The following is a 15425-nucleotide window of genomic DNA, read 5'->3' on the forward strand; positions in this document are numbered from 1 at the left end:
ACCAGCGACGACTCCACGGGGAACGCCTTAGAGAAGGCCGCCACCTCCACCCCAATCTCATCCAGCACGGCCTTCACGCCTAAACACCCACACACATACACACACACACACACACACACACAGGTCAGGAAGAGAGGGGTGGGGTGTCTGGGTACGACAGAGGAGGTCTTAACAAGGCTTCGCCTTTAGGCCACAGGTTCATTAGTTTCAGGCCCTGGAATAATATTTTTGTAGACGCTATTTATATAAGGGACGGGATGGGGGGTTGACTACGGAAAGGGGGCAGGGACACACTATAGAGTCAGGACTTACGAGGCAGAGCTGTGGTTTTGTCCCACATGCCCGGTCCAGATGGAGAGAAGAACAGAGAGAGAAAGAGAGAGAGAGAGGGTGTGAAAGTGAAGGAGCAGCAGGAAGGGTGAAGAATGGTTGATGACTGTATCGGACGTCTCACTCTGTACACACCGGACCCAAGGTCGACTGGCGTTTGAAATACGCTATTTAGTACTGTACAGTTGTACTGTGACACACACACACAGACATGCACACGCACACACATACACACACACACACACACACACACAGACACACACACACACAGACACACACCTGCCACTACTTCTTTGGTCTGCTCTGTGACCAGTCTGGGAGTGTTGTTGAAGGATGAGTAACCCTGTAGAGGAGAGAGAGAGAGAGAGAGAGAGAGAGAGAGAAAGAGAGAGAGAGAGAAAGAGAGAGAGAGAGAGAGAGAGAGAGAGAGAGTGAGAGAGAGAAAGTTATGTACTGGAAATTCAAGCCTAGTGTAGGGCTGAAGGTGCAAGTCATAAGGTATAACGTATAACATCTAGGGTCTACTGTAGTGTGTAGGGTGTAGTGTCTAACATCTAGGGTAGACTGTAGTGTGTAGGGTATAGTGTCTCAAGTCTATGGTTAGGGTTAGTAGTGTGTAGGGTGTAGTGTCTCAAGTCTAGGGTTAGGGTTAGTAGTGTGTAGGGTGTAGTGTCTCAAGTCTATGGTTAGGGTTAGTAGTGTGTAGGGTGTAGTGTCTCAAGTCTAGGGTTAGGGTTAGTAGGTGTAGGGTGTAGTGTCTCAAGTCTAGGGTTAGGGTTAGTAGTGTGTAGGGTGTAGTGTCTCAAGTCTATGGTTAGGGTTAGTAGTGTGTAGGGTGTAGTGTCTAACGTCCAGGGTTAGGGTTAGTAGTGTGTAGGGTGTAGTGTCTAACGTCCAGGGTTAGGGTTAGTAGTGTGTAGGGTGTAGTGTCTCAAGTCTATGGTTAGGGTTAGTAGTGTGTAGGGTGTAGTGTCTCAAGTCTATGGTTAGGGTTAGTAGTGTGTAGGGTGTAGTGTCTCAAGTCTATGGTTAGGGTTAGTAGTGTGTAGGGTGTAGTGTCTCAAGTCTATGGTTAGGGTTAGTAGTGTGTAGGGTGTAGTGTCTCAAGTCTATGGTTAGGGTTAGTAGTGTGTAGGGTGTAGTGTCTCAAGTCTATGGTTAGGGTTAGTAGTGTGTAGGGTGTGGTTACTGGACAGGAACAGTGTACTACTGACCCTCTGGACGATGTTGCTGAGGTCTGTCTTCAGCACGGCGTCCATACTGTCCAGCTGTTCGTGGACATCTGGAAGCTACCGCCACGGGAGCGAGCAGAGACACATTGAGGTTTAGTATCTGTGCTGTGTGTGAGTCTCCATCTGTGTGTGTGTGTGTGTGTGTGTGTGTGTGTGTGTGTGTGTGTGTGTGTGTGTGTGTGTGTGTGCGTGCGCGGGCTCGTACCTTGTTGAAGTCGGCGTTGACGGCCAGCTGCGTGAGCGTGGAGCGGACGGTGTTGCAGACGTGCGAGGCGCCGCTGCCGGTGCAGGCGGGGTCAGCCAGAGTGTTGAGCAGCGAGGTGCGTTCCCCCGACAGGCCAGCCTGCAGGCGGCTCGACCCCTCCTGCAGCACCTCCAGAGACGAGCTGACGATCTCCAGGGCGTCCTTGGTCTCCCGCATGGCTGGGGGTGGGGACAATTTGAGTTCAGCTCAGCTCATGTCAGTTCATGTGAGCTCCCATGATAAGGGACACATACTCACTCTCTCTCTCACACACACACACACACACACACACACACACACACACACACACACTGAAGGATCGGTCTCCACAATGACTTTGACAATGACACTGGGCTCCACTGGTCACAGCTCAGCAGGTTCACATGGACAACCACGGTGGTGGGGGGGTCGGGGTTCGACACTGACTCAGGATCTGTTTTTAAAACCAGTTACTCCGGGTTCACGGGCTCCACTATGACACTGAGGAGGGGGGGGGGAGACGACGACGACACCGGTTCGGAATCACTTCCTGTTTACCTTTGATGGCGCTCTCCACTTTCACTTAGAGGAAAGAAAGAAGGCACGGGGAGGAGGTGTGAGAGTTTTGAAAAGAGAAAGGGGTGCGTTTGATTCGCGGCTTGGCCTCAACCAGGAAGAGAACAATCGCGCCGCAATACGGCTGCATTATCCTGACGAACTGTCCTGCGGGCATTATAAAATATTCCAAGCTGTGTCCTGTGTACCTTTTAAAAGGGAATTGTTGTGTATTTTATAAAGTTTTCTAGTAGTGTGTAAAAGTCTTATAACCTATAGTGAATGTGCCATATGTAGTGTGTGAGGAGCATGTAGTACTACCTCCGGCCATGCGGAGGGCGTTGTCCAGGGAGGGCACCACTTCTTTCTCCAGCTGAAATTGGATTCTCCCTCCCAGCAACGGGCCGATGTCTGTTAGCACAGGGGACACGGCGTATAACACGACATCACTATCTGGCAGAACATTTTCAGGTTACAGGTTTTCTGCATGCAGAATTAAAGCAGCTTTTCGTTGCCGTTTCCAAACACCCTGTAATATAATAGTGTAAAGTTTGGTGTCTGTAAAGAGGCTAAAGGTTTAAAAAGGCGTTCGGGTTGAGAGTTTAGAGACTTACTGTCCATATCTGAGAGGACTTTGTTCTTGGCTGTGGTATACTGAGCCGTCATGTATTCGATTTGCTGCAAGATGAAACACACACACACAGGTTAGAAAGTGTGTGTGTGTGTGTGTGTGTGTGTGTGTGTGTGTGTGTGTGTGTGTGTGTGTGTGTGCGTGAGCGTGTGTGTGTGTGCGTGAGCGTGTGTGTGTGTGTGTGTGTGTGTGAGCGTGTGTGTGTACCGCTGGAGTGTTGTTAGCGAAGGTCCTCAGGTCTCTCATGTTGGCGTTGATGAGACGACGGGTACTTTTGATCTGGGCGCTGATGTTGTGATTGGCGGCATACGCAAACAGCACGCCCACCCTGTAAAACACACACACACACACACACACACACACACACACACACACACAGGTCTGATTAAGCACACTTGCCCTACACTTAACACAAAGGTTCGAGAGACCCAGGGTCAGACATGCAGTAAGAGATGTTGACCAGGAGAGGGCAGTGTACATCCATGAGACTGCTATAGGTCACTTCTACAAACATGTCAATCCTGTTACATAAGTCTACACAGATTCCAAACCCTATTACCGAAAACCATTTATCTCTCTCTCCTCCACTCCCTTTCTTCTCTTTCTCTCTCTCTCTCTCTCTCTCTCCCTCACACACACACATACACACACACACACACACACACAAAGGAACGGAAAATGTGATCATCTTGTCGATTAACAATTGTGTGTCTCTGCTACTCAGAAAGAAAGAGAAAGAGAGAGAAAGAGAGAGAAAGGAGAGAGTCAGAGACCTCAAGCACTTCTTTTCTCCTTGTGTCCGTCCACTCAACAATAAGATGAATGGAGATGGGCAGATAAAATAGAAAGTGATATCAGACAATAACTCCTCTGTCTCATCACCAAGCGCTTGGTCAGTGTGTGTGTGTGTGTGTGTGTGTGTGTGTGTGTGTGTGTGTGTGCGTAAGTAGTATGGTTGTGAGGGGGCATCAGACAGCGACCCATTCAGATAGAAAGAAAGACATCTCACTGCCAAGAGGTATCGGTGACACCTAATTGCCCTGCCCTGTACAGGCTGTATGTGTGTGTGTGTGTGTGTGTGTGTGTGTGTGTGTGTGTGTGTGTGTATGTGTGTGAGTGTGTGTGTGTGTGTGTCTTCCAATAAACCACTCACAGTGGATTCATTTGTCCATTGAAGGTTAACCTATCATGATTAGCACGAGGAATGAGACGATATATTCCAAAGGTCAAAGTATCAAAGGAAAAGAAAGGGGGAAAGGGATACAGTAGATGGACACAAACACACACACACACACACACACACACACACACACACACACACACACACAAGATAAGTGTTTTTTTTGTGCCTCTGCTCTGGGACTTATTACAGCACGGAAGCAGGTGGGAAATTCCCACAGGGAGCAACTTTTCCAAAGCATTGTGTCTGTGTGTCTGTGTGTACGTGCGTGTGTGTGAGCGCGCGTGCGTGTGTGTGTGGTGCGCGCCTGTCCCATATTCCACCTCTCTGGCTTTGTCTCGCCCGCCGAGATCGCTTAACGTGAGACAGCGCCGCCGCCGAGGGACTTACGTGATGAAGATGGAGGTGGCGATGAGCGCGGTGGTGTAGAACGCCCGCTGGCAGTCGCTGTTCTTCCTCTGGCGCTGGTGCATCTCGCCGCCACAGTTCTCGCAGCAGCGGCACAGGCAGAAGCACAGGCCCACCAGGGGCGCCAGCAGCACGAACACGCAGCCCAAACACACGCACACGATGAAGCCCGCCTCGTAGTAGATGGCCTGGAGAGAGAGAGAGAGGAGGAGGAGGAGGAACGCTCGGTCACTTGGTTTGTCTTTTATTTTCGTTCATTCATCCTGTCCTTCCATTCATCTATCCGTCCATCTTTGAATCCCTCCGTCTTTGAATCAATCCTTCTACCATCATCTTTTTTTCTAGCCATAGTGGTTTGAACACTCCACATCCCCACCATTCAAACCAGCGGGTTATGGGAGCGTGTTTTTCGATTAAAGGGTTATGTGTAACTGTGTGTGTGCATGCAAGTTTACCTGTAGCAACAGGACCACGTTCTCTGGCTGAAGCAGCAGAACACACACACACACACGCACACACACACACAATCATCAGCAGCATGCATGAAAAGAGAAGCAAAGAGAAGTTAGTGTTACATCACCTATATGAGGGGAAGAGTACAAAATGTAAGAGATGTAAGAGTTACAGATGGCACAGTGGTGTTGCAGACATCAACTCTATCTACCTTTTGCGCTCTCTTGCACACACACGAGCACACACACACATACACACACGCACGCACGCACGCACGCACGCACGCACGCACGCACACACACACACACACACACACACACACACACACACACACACACACAGACACACACACACACCAGCCTACCTTCCTCCACTCGTCTAATTTGATCCCGCCCATGTTCTGATGGATGATTGAGACGATCAAATCTGAGACGACAAAAACACAGACGCACATGCAGGGTTCATCTCAACAAAGTAGAAAGTAGGGATGCACCGATATGAACATTTTGGCCGATACCGATACAGATATTAACATTGCTGTCATGGCCGATAACCGATATTTACCGATGTCCATATGTTCTGTATAAACGCAAGTTTCTTTTAGAGTCAAATGTTATACATACTGAAAAACTAATGGAAACACTGTATGTATTTCCAAAACATTCAGAAAAGCCGATAAATCATAGATTTACCGCATCAAAAACAACACAGAGAACAGCAGCTAGACAGAAATAATTATCGTCCTTTCACATCGGCCCTGTTTTGCACATCAGACCGATACCGATATATTAAAAAATGACTCACATCGTCCGATACCGATATGATTGCCGATATATCGTGCATCCCCAGTAGAAAGCAAAGGGTGCTTCCTTCCACTGTCTGTAACAATAAGCACGTTGCTGGCTAGTCGTCCCTTAATACTCGCAATGCGTTATTTCAGGCATTCCCAAACTGTGAGGCGGGCCTCGCCTGGGGGGCCCCAAAGAAATTCAGGGAAGGCACGGAGGGATGGTTAGAAAAAAAAGAAGGAAAAACATTTTTTATTTTAGACTTTTCTATGGTTTTTATGAATGAAACGTGATTTTCAAGGTCAGAAAATCGAAATGTGCTCCAGTGAGGTTTCAATCCGAACATTCTGTCTCCCCCATTGACTGATATACGCATCATCTTACGTTGGAAATCATTTTGAATGGATTTGAAGTTAACCAAAATCCTGAGTGCATGTGCACGTATTTGTGGGTGCGCGTACGTGTTTGAGCGTTGTCCAGCTGAGTGAGTGAGCAGTTTGTGGCGGTCCTATCCAGTGGTCTGACGGTGTCTGGTTGTAGGAGTCTCAGCTTTCTGAGTGTGAGGCCTGCCTGGTCAGTAATACCTCACCAGGACTGTGACGCACCTGTCCCTGTGACTCAACGGGTAAAGACTGATGACCTCACACGCACCTTCACCTCCGTGTGCACTGTACACACATCCTAATACAGGAACACAGGTAGGGTTAATGTCGTGAATTAGAGCATAAACTTCCCACGCTGCATTAGATAAAAACAGATTGAGGCCAGTTTAGCATCTGAGTGCTGACACACACATACACACACACACACTCCACAGTCAGTCACAAATCCTTCATTAACCTCCACATAACACCTGCCAACACTTGCACAAACACACACACACACACACACACACGCGCACACACACACACACACACACACACACACACACACACACATACATACATACATACATACATACATATACACACACATACACACACACATACATATATAGAGGTGACAGTAGGCTAGGGGAGGTGTGCACCAGTGAGGAGTCTAGTCATGAAGGTGAGAAAAAGGGCAGCCTCTTATACATTCACTAGCCGGAGTTTGGATACAAGGCTTTGAAGCTGCCCATAAATCAAGTCACTGATAAGGATGTTCAATTGAGCAGCACAACTATTACTTCCAAAAACATGCATTTTGATGTATAGTGTTGCTGTATGAACTGAATTGCCTGGTGAGAGTTTTTTTCCCCACATTGGTAATGGTTTTGACACCCACTCCAAATGATTATGATTTAGCAGTTAACCAATCAGATGGCTTGCTCAGTCTGGAGTGAGTATTACAGTTGAAAAAGGATTCATGTCAGCACACCTTGTAGGTCCATCGCTGTAACCAGTGACCTAGGATGACGTACATTTCAGACAACAAATGGACCTCGATTTAAAGAGCTTGTATTGTTACCACCCTTTGTGTAAATAGACATTCCACTGATCAACTAGCATGGAATACCTATTTTCTTTCCGAATTGACTGAAATGGTTCCAACTTTGTGAATCAGAGGGAATGCTTGGTTCAGACCATTATAACCACATGGTCAGGGGTATTGTCAGGAATTTGCGGGCCCATGAAAGATATTCCGCCGTGACAAATTAAAAGAAAAACTGGAATAATTGAGTGGAGAAACAAAATGTTAACAGGTGTTACAATTAAGCAATTAAGCAATTACACTGCAACATCCAATCCTGCTCTGTTGCATATATCAAAATGCTGAGCAGGCCCAGTTGACCTGGAGTTTGGATCAAGAGGAAGATCTAAGTGACTTTGAAAGAGGGTTCATTATAAGTTCACGGATGGCAGGAGCTTCAGTCACAAAGTCTGCTCAACTGGATAGTGTTTCAATGGGAACAGTGACTAACCGACATCTACATTTAGATCTATGGGAAAGATATCAGTAAACAGGAAATTGTGGACGAAAGTGCCTATTCATTGATCACGATGCTTGTGCATTAGTGTGATACTGTATGTAAGGAAAAACAGGAGAGCAACTCTTCCTCATGTGACTGAGAATGTCAATGCAACTATCAGCAGGAACAATCCGTCGACAGCTGCATAGAGAGGGATATTATGGTAGGGTTGGAGCGCATGAACCCTTTATTACAATGACGAATGCATGTGAGAGGTCAGTGGTGCAAAAACCCTAGGCAGTAAGCGACATGGTCAGATGAGTCATCCTTCACCATATTCTCTACAAATAAACGGGTGAGTGCATGAATGGCGAACACTAACAGACGGTCCAGGCGTGAATCCATGACCTTTACAGTGAGGGGGTCTGGCGGCTCTGTTATGCTGTGGGGGGCATTTTCCTGGCATGGTTTGTGTCCACTTGTCCCTCTAGAGGGAAGGGTCACTGCAAATCAATACAAAGTTATTCTGCGGGGTCACCTTAATCCCACGATGAAACATTTCTACCTTGATGGGAGTGGTCTCTTCCAGGATGACACGCCCCCATACACAGGACAGGAGGGGTCACTGAATGGTTTGATGAGTATGACAATTATGTGAATCATGCCTGTGCAGTTACCGGTTGAACCCAATTCAAACACCTACGGGAGATTTTGGACTGACGTGTCAGACTGTGCTCTCCACCACCATCATCAAAACGACAAATGATATCTTTTGGAAGAAGGACACCTTACTAAGACACTTTATGTTTTTTCTTTAATTTGTCACCCATCTGTATTGATTAGTTGCGGCTAGCTTCCTGAATCCTTAACAACACCCTGGTGCATGGCTGCTGGTTTATAACCCTGCTCCTAATCACTCCCTGTCCACCACTATCAGCCCCTACATTTGGTTTGTAAAAAGTTGTCGTTGTCAGATTGTACCCATGTGGCCAAGTGTGAATGGTAAATGGGCTGTTCTTATATTGCACTTTTATCAAAAACATTTTACTGTACAACAGCCTCTCATTCATCCATTCACACACACATCCAGACAGCAATGGCGGCAGCTGTCATGCAAGGTGCTAGCCTGCTCATTGGGAGCAATTTGGGGTTCAGTGTCTTTGCGCAAGGACACTTCGACATGTGGACAGGAGGAGCCGGGATTTGAACCACCGACCCTACGATCATTGGACGAATCGCTCTACCTCAGCCACAGCTGCCCCAGTGTTATCTTTTTCCCTCAAAATGGCTGCCCCTCTCCTTCCTGTAGTACGCCTGCAGCAAGCAAACAGCTAGCCGATGTGAATTTAAGCCCCACTGAACGCTGTAAAATGCTAACGCGAGTTAGCTTTACACCCAACTGCACAGGTTATAGGGAGATGAGTGAATTTTAGCTTGATATCTAGTAGCAGCAACAGACGTAGCGTACTGTATCATTGTCATTTGTTAGCATCTTTGCCACCTGCCGTCTCTCAGCCTCTTATAGCATTAGCTAGCCAGGGTAGCTTAGCTCAGCCGGCTTAGCTCAGAGAACCAGCAGCTAGCTGGGGCAGTGAAAGGAACAAGGGGGGTATAACCCCCCCGAGGACTGAATTGGTAGGATCGATGTACGAAGCCACTGTGATATTGTACAAGATGTGGTATTGTTGTCATCTGAGTATTGTGAGTACTGTACATAACACTAATTACAGATCATTTTACATCAGATATGGCTGCCTGACAGGTTCATGCACACCTTTTATGTTAGGGCCCACCCAGTGCCAGCAACAAATTATATAATAAGGAGATAATTCACACCCTTTCAGGCAAAACGGCTTAAAAATGGCTCATACCTTGTTCTTATAGGTACTTTGTACTTGAACAAAGAGTAGTTTCAAGATACTTCTAAGCACTTAAGACCGGGCAGTAAGATAAAACATTGTCAAATATAGCCCATGCTCCCTAAGAAAACGGTATGGTTCAGCTACTGTGTGGCTCCATTCCATGTATTCTTAGAGCAGGGCAGCAGAAGAAATACTGATAAAGACCTACGACTGATTACGAGTCCTGTCTGTCAGAAGCAGCCCCCTAGGTGCATGCAGGGGCTGTGCTGCTGTGTGGTGATGTCAGCGCAACCCTCTTATAGGGTAAATATAGCACAATCCTCTGCAACTCACCTCTGACCTCTTCAACAGGATTACAGAGGCGGGGTCGAGGCCTTACACAAACTGACATACATCCGCTCTCATATTATATATCCCACCACATAGAATGACGCGTACTCCACACAATACACACACACACAATAAGACACCCAAAAGGATATCATGACATTGAGGTTAACTATGAGAGAAGTTTATGACCTAGTTCAACAGCCTTTTATAAAGGGTTACATACTCATTATGGTGGCGGGTCTATTTGACCAGTGCTCAGATTTGCCTTACCATAACAAACATAGTGTTTTAGTATTTCAAGGCTCTATATGGATCAGACAACTGTCTCTGCCCGTTGTCCTCAGCTTGTTACCGGAAGCCTACCTGTCAGTCTGTAAACATGTTTACTTGTCCACCACAAATACTCATGGATAAATCAAGGATTACATACATGACCCTACACATTAACCCTAAAGCCATTTCCTTCAAAGCATGGATTTTAGAGAAGGCTTATCGCACAAATTCTATTTTGAGAATAAGAGAGACTGACTCAATGAAGACAAATACTGTATTAGGCTACCTTTTAGTTTAGCTATCGTTTTATTACAGATGGAGAGATAATCTGGGATTTGTATGATCCGTTTTGGGATTATTTATTCTGTCTAAAAAAATCACTGCCTAATTAATGAACACCTGAAATAAAGCAGAGGTAATTCATACAAAATACTAGGACTATGTTCAGTTGTGTGTGTGTGTGTGTGTGTGTGTGTGTGTGTGTGTGTGTGTGTGTGTGTGTGTGTGTGTGTGTGTGTGTGTAACAATGCCATCTATAGCGACCACTAGCATAGCATTAGCCCTGCTAGCACTAATCCTCTAATCTCCCCTCAGTGTATCAGGTGGATAACAGCATGGAGAAACCCCCCGACAGTGATACACTACACCCCACAACTTTACACGCCCACCACTAGGCAACGTTACAGCAACGTTAGAGCAACCAACCTACCCCTCCAGCAACATCAGAGGAACAGTCAAACTCATGGCTATCGCAGGATTAAGAGTGAGTAGGGGGGGAAGGCAGGGAATTGCCAAACACTGCGTGAAGACTACATTACCCAGAGCCCAAAGGGAGAGGGGGAGGGGATGAGAAGGGAAGGACGGAGAATTAGAGAAGGGGAGGAGAATGAGGTGGGGAGAGAGGTGTACAGTAGGCCTTGCCCAATCCCCTACAGCCTCTCTTCCCACCTGCTGTGAATAGGATAATAGCAGCCTAGCCCCCCTTCGGATAAGATAGGGGAAATGTATCCAATCCTTTCATATCCACCCTTGCCTGGTGAGTGAGGTGGTCAGGGTTGTTTCTAGGCCAAAGGGGAGAGAGCAGAGAGGGAGGGAGCAGAGAGAGTGTGTGGGTGTGTGTATGTGGGGGGGGGTCTGTGTTCCGAGTTCTGGGCACGTAGGCATCTTCTAGAGGGTTCCGAGACCCATATCTCATCCCTTCTCTTCCAGCCAATTAGACTGCCCCTGTCTGACTTCCAATGCTAATCAGATGCCTTGGCTTCCTGGAACAGGAATGTATTACAATGAGATTATGCTCCTTTTCAACAATAGGTCTCTCTGGGGTCCCCAAAACATGCCTTTGAATATTTCTTCTGAAAATACTACTCAGATGAAGCCGTCCATCATGCCTTTCTACCCCTCTGTTTCATTTTCCCCCCTGATTTTATCCAATTTTCACTCAATTTGGTAGCCAATCACACCTGACCTTGTTAGTGTAGATGATGAATCGCACAACCCCACAGTTGGCAATCCAGAAGAGAGAGAGGCTCTACCTGACTCAAGCATGTGATGTAACTCCGACACCAAACTCATTGCTGTATAGCGATGAACCCTCAAGCCAAGTTTAAACTATAACCACCCTCCTTCTGAAGATCCGGCCATACTCAGATTTCTGTTTCAGTCCTGTTCTGGATACGGGTTTCTTTGTCTGTAGCTTTAATGCAAATAAGCTGCTTCTCGCCACCCCCACTCCGTCCGCATTCAAGTAACGCAAATGAAGTTCAAACAGAAGTTCAAACAAAAGTTCAAACACAATTTCAAACAACGCAAATGCAGCAGGAAGTTTCTGAATGGTTAGTTAACACACTTTTTTGGAGATGGGTGGCTTCTGATGTCAGGGGCCCAGGCTAATCTGAACGGCTTATTGAACCAAATATTTTCTGTCTGCCCATAAAAAAATGACTGGGCTTTTCTGGGTTTCTCAAAGTTATTGTGGTAGTAGGCCCATCAGGGACATGTACGTATGTGAACAAGCACTGAAAAAGTCTGTTTTTCATAACAGATCCTTCATTTGAACAGCTGAAAGAGCCTAATTCTACTTTTGAATTAAAATAGAATTTCAAAATGAATTATTTGATGCTTCCTGGAAAAGGGGGCCAACCCTGAATTGGGGTCACGTTTGTACACATTGAATGACGGCCACGTAGCTGATTTACAACTGTAAAAAACGTCCACCCTTGCCCCTTGACCTGGGACAGATGGGACAGCCCCTTTGCACTGCTGACCAATGTGACATCATCACCGGTGATGTACACTCTGAATAGACCCTTGTTGTCATCTCTTGGACCCTTGTAGGTCCAATACTAATGGCTTGTTTGAACACTTTAAACAGTCCATTTAGTGAGTCTATCCTCTGTCGACTGACTGTTTAAGAACATCTTCTGAATGAGAGAGAAAGAGATGGGAAGAGCGACAGAGAAGGACAGTGAGTGTGTGTGTGTGTGTGTGTGTGTGTGTGTGTGTGTGTGTGTGTGTGTGTGTGTGTGTGCGCCATGTCTTCTGTCTCGCAGGCAGGTGTGTGATGTGTTCAGCCCCGGCACGCACGCACGCACGCACGCACGCACGCACACACGCACACACACACACGCACACACACACACACACACACAGGTGGTCTACGTTTGGGAGTGTGTCACGGTGGAAAGTCCCCCCTTAGCAACAGCATATGGTCTTGTGGATTAAGGTATTAAGTTCTGAGGCAGTTGACTGAGAAAGCCTGACCTAATTGCTGATCTGCTAATTGATTACCTAGCCTATGGATCTAACCTTGGACACGAAATGACAGCGACTTAAAATCCTTCAATCCTATTGCTGCCTACACCATCCTCCAACGTGACCACTCCTCGCCAAGAAAATAGGCTGCAACAAACAGTAGCAAAACCCCTCTAGTGTCATGTACATGGACTGGTGTAACGGTGTTTGGTTAAGGTGTGGCGTTCATGGCAGTGTTATGATGCGTTATGGGTTTGTGTTTTTTGTCCCCTTTAGTGATGCAGGTGTAGCTCAGATCAGAGAGCCAGAGGCTTGGCTTATGATGTACTGATCCAGGACTGTTACAGTAATCTAATCATAACATTAGGGTATGAGCACAACCTCTCTCTCACGCACGCTCGCACGCACACGCGCGCGCGCGCACACACACGCAGGCAGACAGACACTGTTTGGCAATGTTGACCTGGAGGTGGTACAGGCAGTGAGCAAATACTTCACTTGAATCACGAGATACAGCGCACAGACAAACAAGAAACCCACAGCATCTATAGCTGAGTCGTTAGAGCGGTACATAGGACTACATACACGCGCACTCGCAGTAGCTTGATGGACACAGGGCATTAGCCTGTGTGCGCGCAGCTGATCTGCCTCTCTCTCTCTCTATCTCTCTCTCTCTCTCTATCTCTCTCTCTCTCTCTATCTCTGTCACGGTACGGCGCAAATTTACATGTCAGGTGCGTTAACGAATTCCGCGTCGCTGGCAATCTGTCTTAGTATACCGGGGGAATTTGATCTGTGCTGAGGCGATAGCCAAATAGACTAAACACATAATGCATGTCATAAACCCTTTTTAGCCAACGGGCCGGTATATGGGCTCACCTTTCGGGAAGGGGTTCGGTTGGACCGCGTAGAGGAACGCGTGTACCGTGTGGAATAGAATTCCTATGGGACCGGGCTCATAATAAGCGTGCGTCTCGTACACCGCCGACGGCACGAAACCAAAGTCCAGCGACTGTACGGGCGGCAAGGAGCGCTGTCTAGAGGAGTCCGCTCGGAGCTCCGGCGAGTAGTCCTCAGGTGTGTCCAGGTGCGGCAGACCACCCGTAGACCCCCAGCATAGCAGCAATACGAGCCCTGCTGTCCACTGCATGGCTCGAACAAGTCCCGTTTAAACAGCGGGGAGGGGAAAAATACACAAAAATAAATTAAAAAACAGGGGGTGGATGAACGATGGGGGGAGTAAGGCTTGGTGACCTGGGGAGAACACCTGTCTCCTTCTGCGGCTTATCTCTCCTCAGCGGCGAAACCGGAGAGAAGTCATCTGAAGAAAAAGGCGAGGTGTAAAATAAACGGCCTATTCGTTCTCAAAATATCCAGCAGTCCGGCGTGGCTCCGTTAACTCCTGTTTTCTAGGTAATAATTCATGGTAAACATCCCTCATGCGATGCACTCACTGTCCGGGGACGTGGACCAACGGGCTGTGATTCCGCTCGCGCTGTCCTCTCTGCGCGCGCGTCTCGAAAGGTGCACTTGCACCGCGCGGGCATGTGGTGTCGGGCGCGCGCCTCCGTTCAGCTCAGTAGGAGCGCATCTGCCGCTCGTCGCTCCATCCTCCTCGGATAAGACGCGCCGCACGTCTCCGGCTCTACATCCGTCTTGCGTTAAAGTACCGCCCGGCCGCACATCAAACAAACAACTTGTGTCTGAGAGAGAGAGACACACAAACTCACAGAGAGAGAGAGAGAGAGAGAGAGACAGAGAGAGAGAAGAAAAGAAGAGAGACAGGGGTGTGATTGACCATGTGCGCCAGTGAGGTTTAAATTCAAACATTCTGTCTCCCCCATCGACTGATATACGCATCATCCTACGTTGGAAATCATTTTGAATGGATTTGAAGTTAACCAAAATCCTGAGTGCATGTGGGTGCGCGTACGTGTTTGAGCGTTGTCCAGCTGAGTGAGTGAGCTGTTTGTGGCGGTCCTATCCAGTGGTCTGACGGTGTCTGGTTGTAGGAGTCTCAGCTTTCTGAGTGAGGCCTGCCTGGTCAGTAATACCTCACCAGGACTGTGAAGCACCTGTCCCTGTGACTCAATGGGTAAAGACTGATGACCTCACACGCACCTTCACCTCCGTGTGCACTGTACACACATCATAATACAGGAACATTATTAGGACAGGAGGTGTGTTTATGTGTGTGTGTGTGTGTGTGTGTGTATCTGCCGCTTGTCGCTCCATCCTCCTCAGATAAGACGCGCCGCACGTCTCCGGCTCTACATCCGTCTTCCGCTAAAGTACCGCCCGGCTGCACATCAAACAAACAACTTGTGTCTCAGAGAGAGAGACACATACAAACTCACAGAGAGAGAGAATGAGAGAAAGAGGGTGGACACATGACATTCTCTCTGTGCTGAAATATGTTTTGTGAACATTAGGCCAACACTTTCCAGCATCCTCTGATGCCGGCATACTCCTGACGCTTGACATAAGCCTCACTTTAGTGGCACAAGTCCTACACAGT

At 47.5% G+C, this 15425-nt stretch overlaps 1 protein-coding gene across 2 annotated transcripts in view; it reads right to left on the reverse strand.

Annotated features, from left to right (window-relative positions):
* Window positions 1–14347, reverse strand: part of prom1b (prominin 1 b) — a 25057-nt gene extending 10710 nt beyond the window's left edge. Inside the window, exons 1-11 of one of the 2 annotated variants that reach the window (XM_084454247.1) lie at window positions 13787–14347; window positions 5377–5438; window positions 5015–5041; window positions 4542–4747; window positions 3179–3299; window positions 2955–3018; window positions 2662–2751; window positions 1768–1985; window positions 1545–1619; window positions 610–673; window positions 1–79 (exon numbers count right to left, since the gene is read on the reverse strand). The exon at window positions 1–79 is cut by the window's left edge and continues 81 nt beyond it. In XM_084454247.1, coding sequence (XP_084310373.1) covers window positions 1–79; window positions 610–673; window positions 1545–1619; window positions 1768–1985; window positions 2662–2751; window positions 2955–3018; window positions 3179–3299; window positions 4542–4747; window positions 5015–5041; window positions 5377–5438; window positions 13787–14057 — 1277 coding nt within the window. In that variant the 5' untranslated portion in view covers window positions 14058–14347. The remainder of the gene's footprint in view (window positions 80–609; window positions 674–1544; window positions 1620–1767; window positions 1986–2661; window positions 2752–2954; window positions 3019–3178; window positions 3300–4541; window positions 4748–5014; window positions 5042–5376; window positions 5439–13786) is intronic. The other variant, XM_084454248.1, reaches the window with a different exon arrangement.
* Between the last annotated feature and the right edge of the window lie 1078 nt (window positions 14348–15425).

Source organism: Borostomias antarcticus (genome assembly GCF_949987555.1).
Source record: "Borostomias antarcticus genome assembly, chromosome: 20".
Taxonomy (NCBI): domain Eukaryota; kingdom Metazoa; phylum Chordata; class Actinopteri; order Stomiiformes; family Stomiidae; genus Borostomias; species Borostomias antarcticus.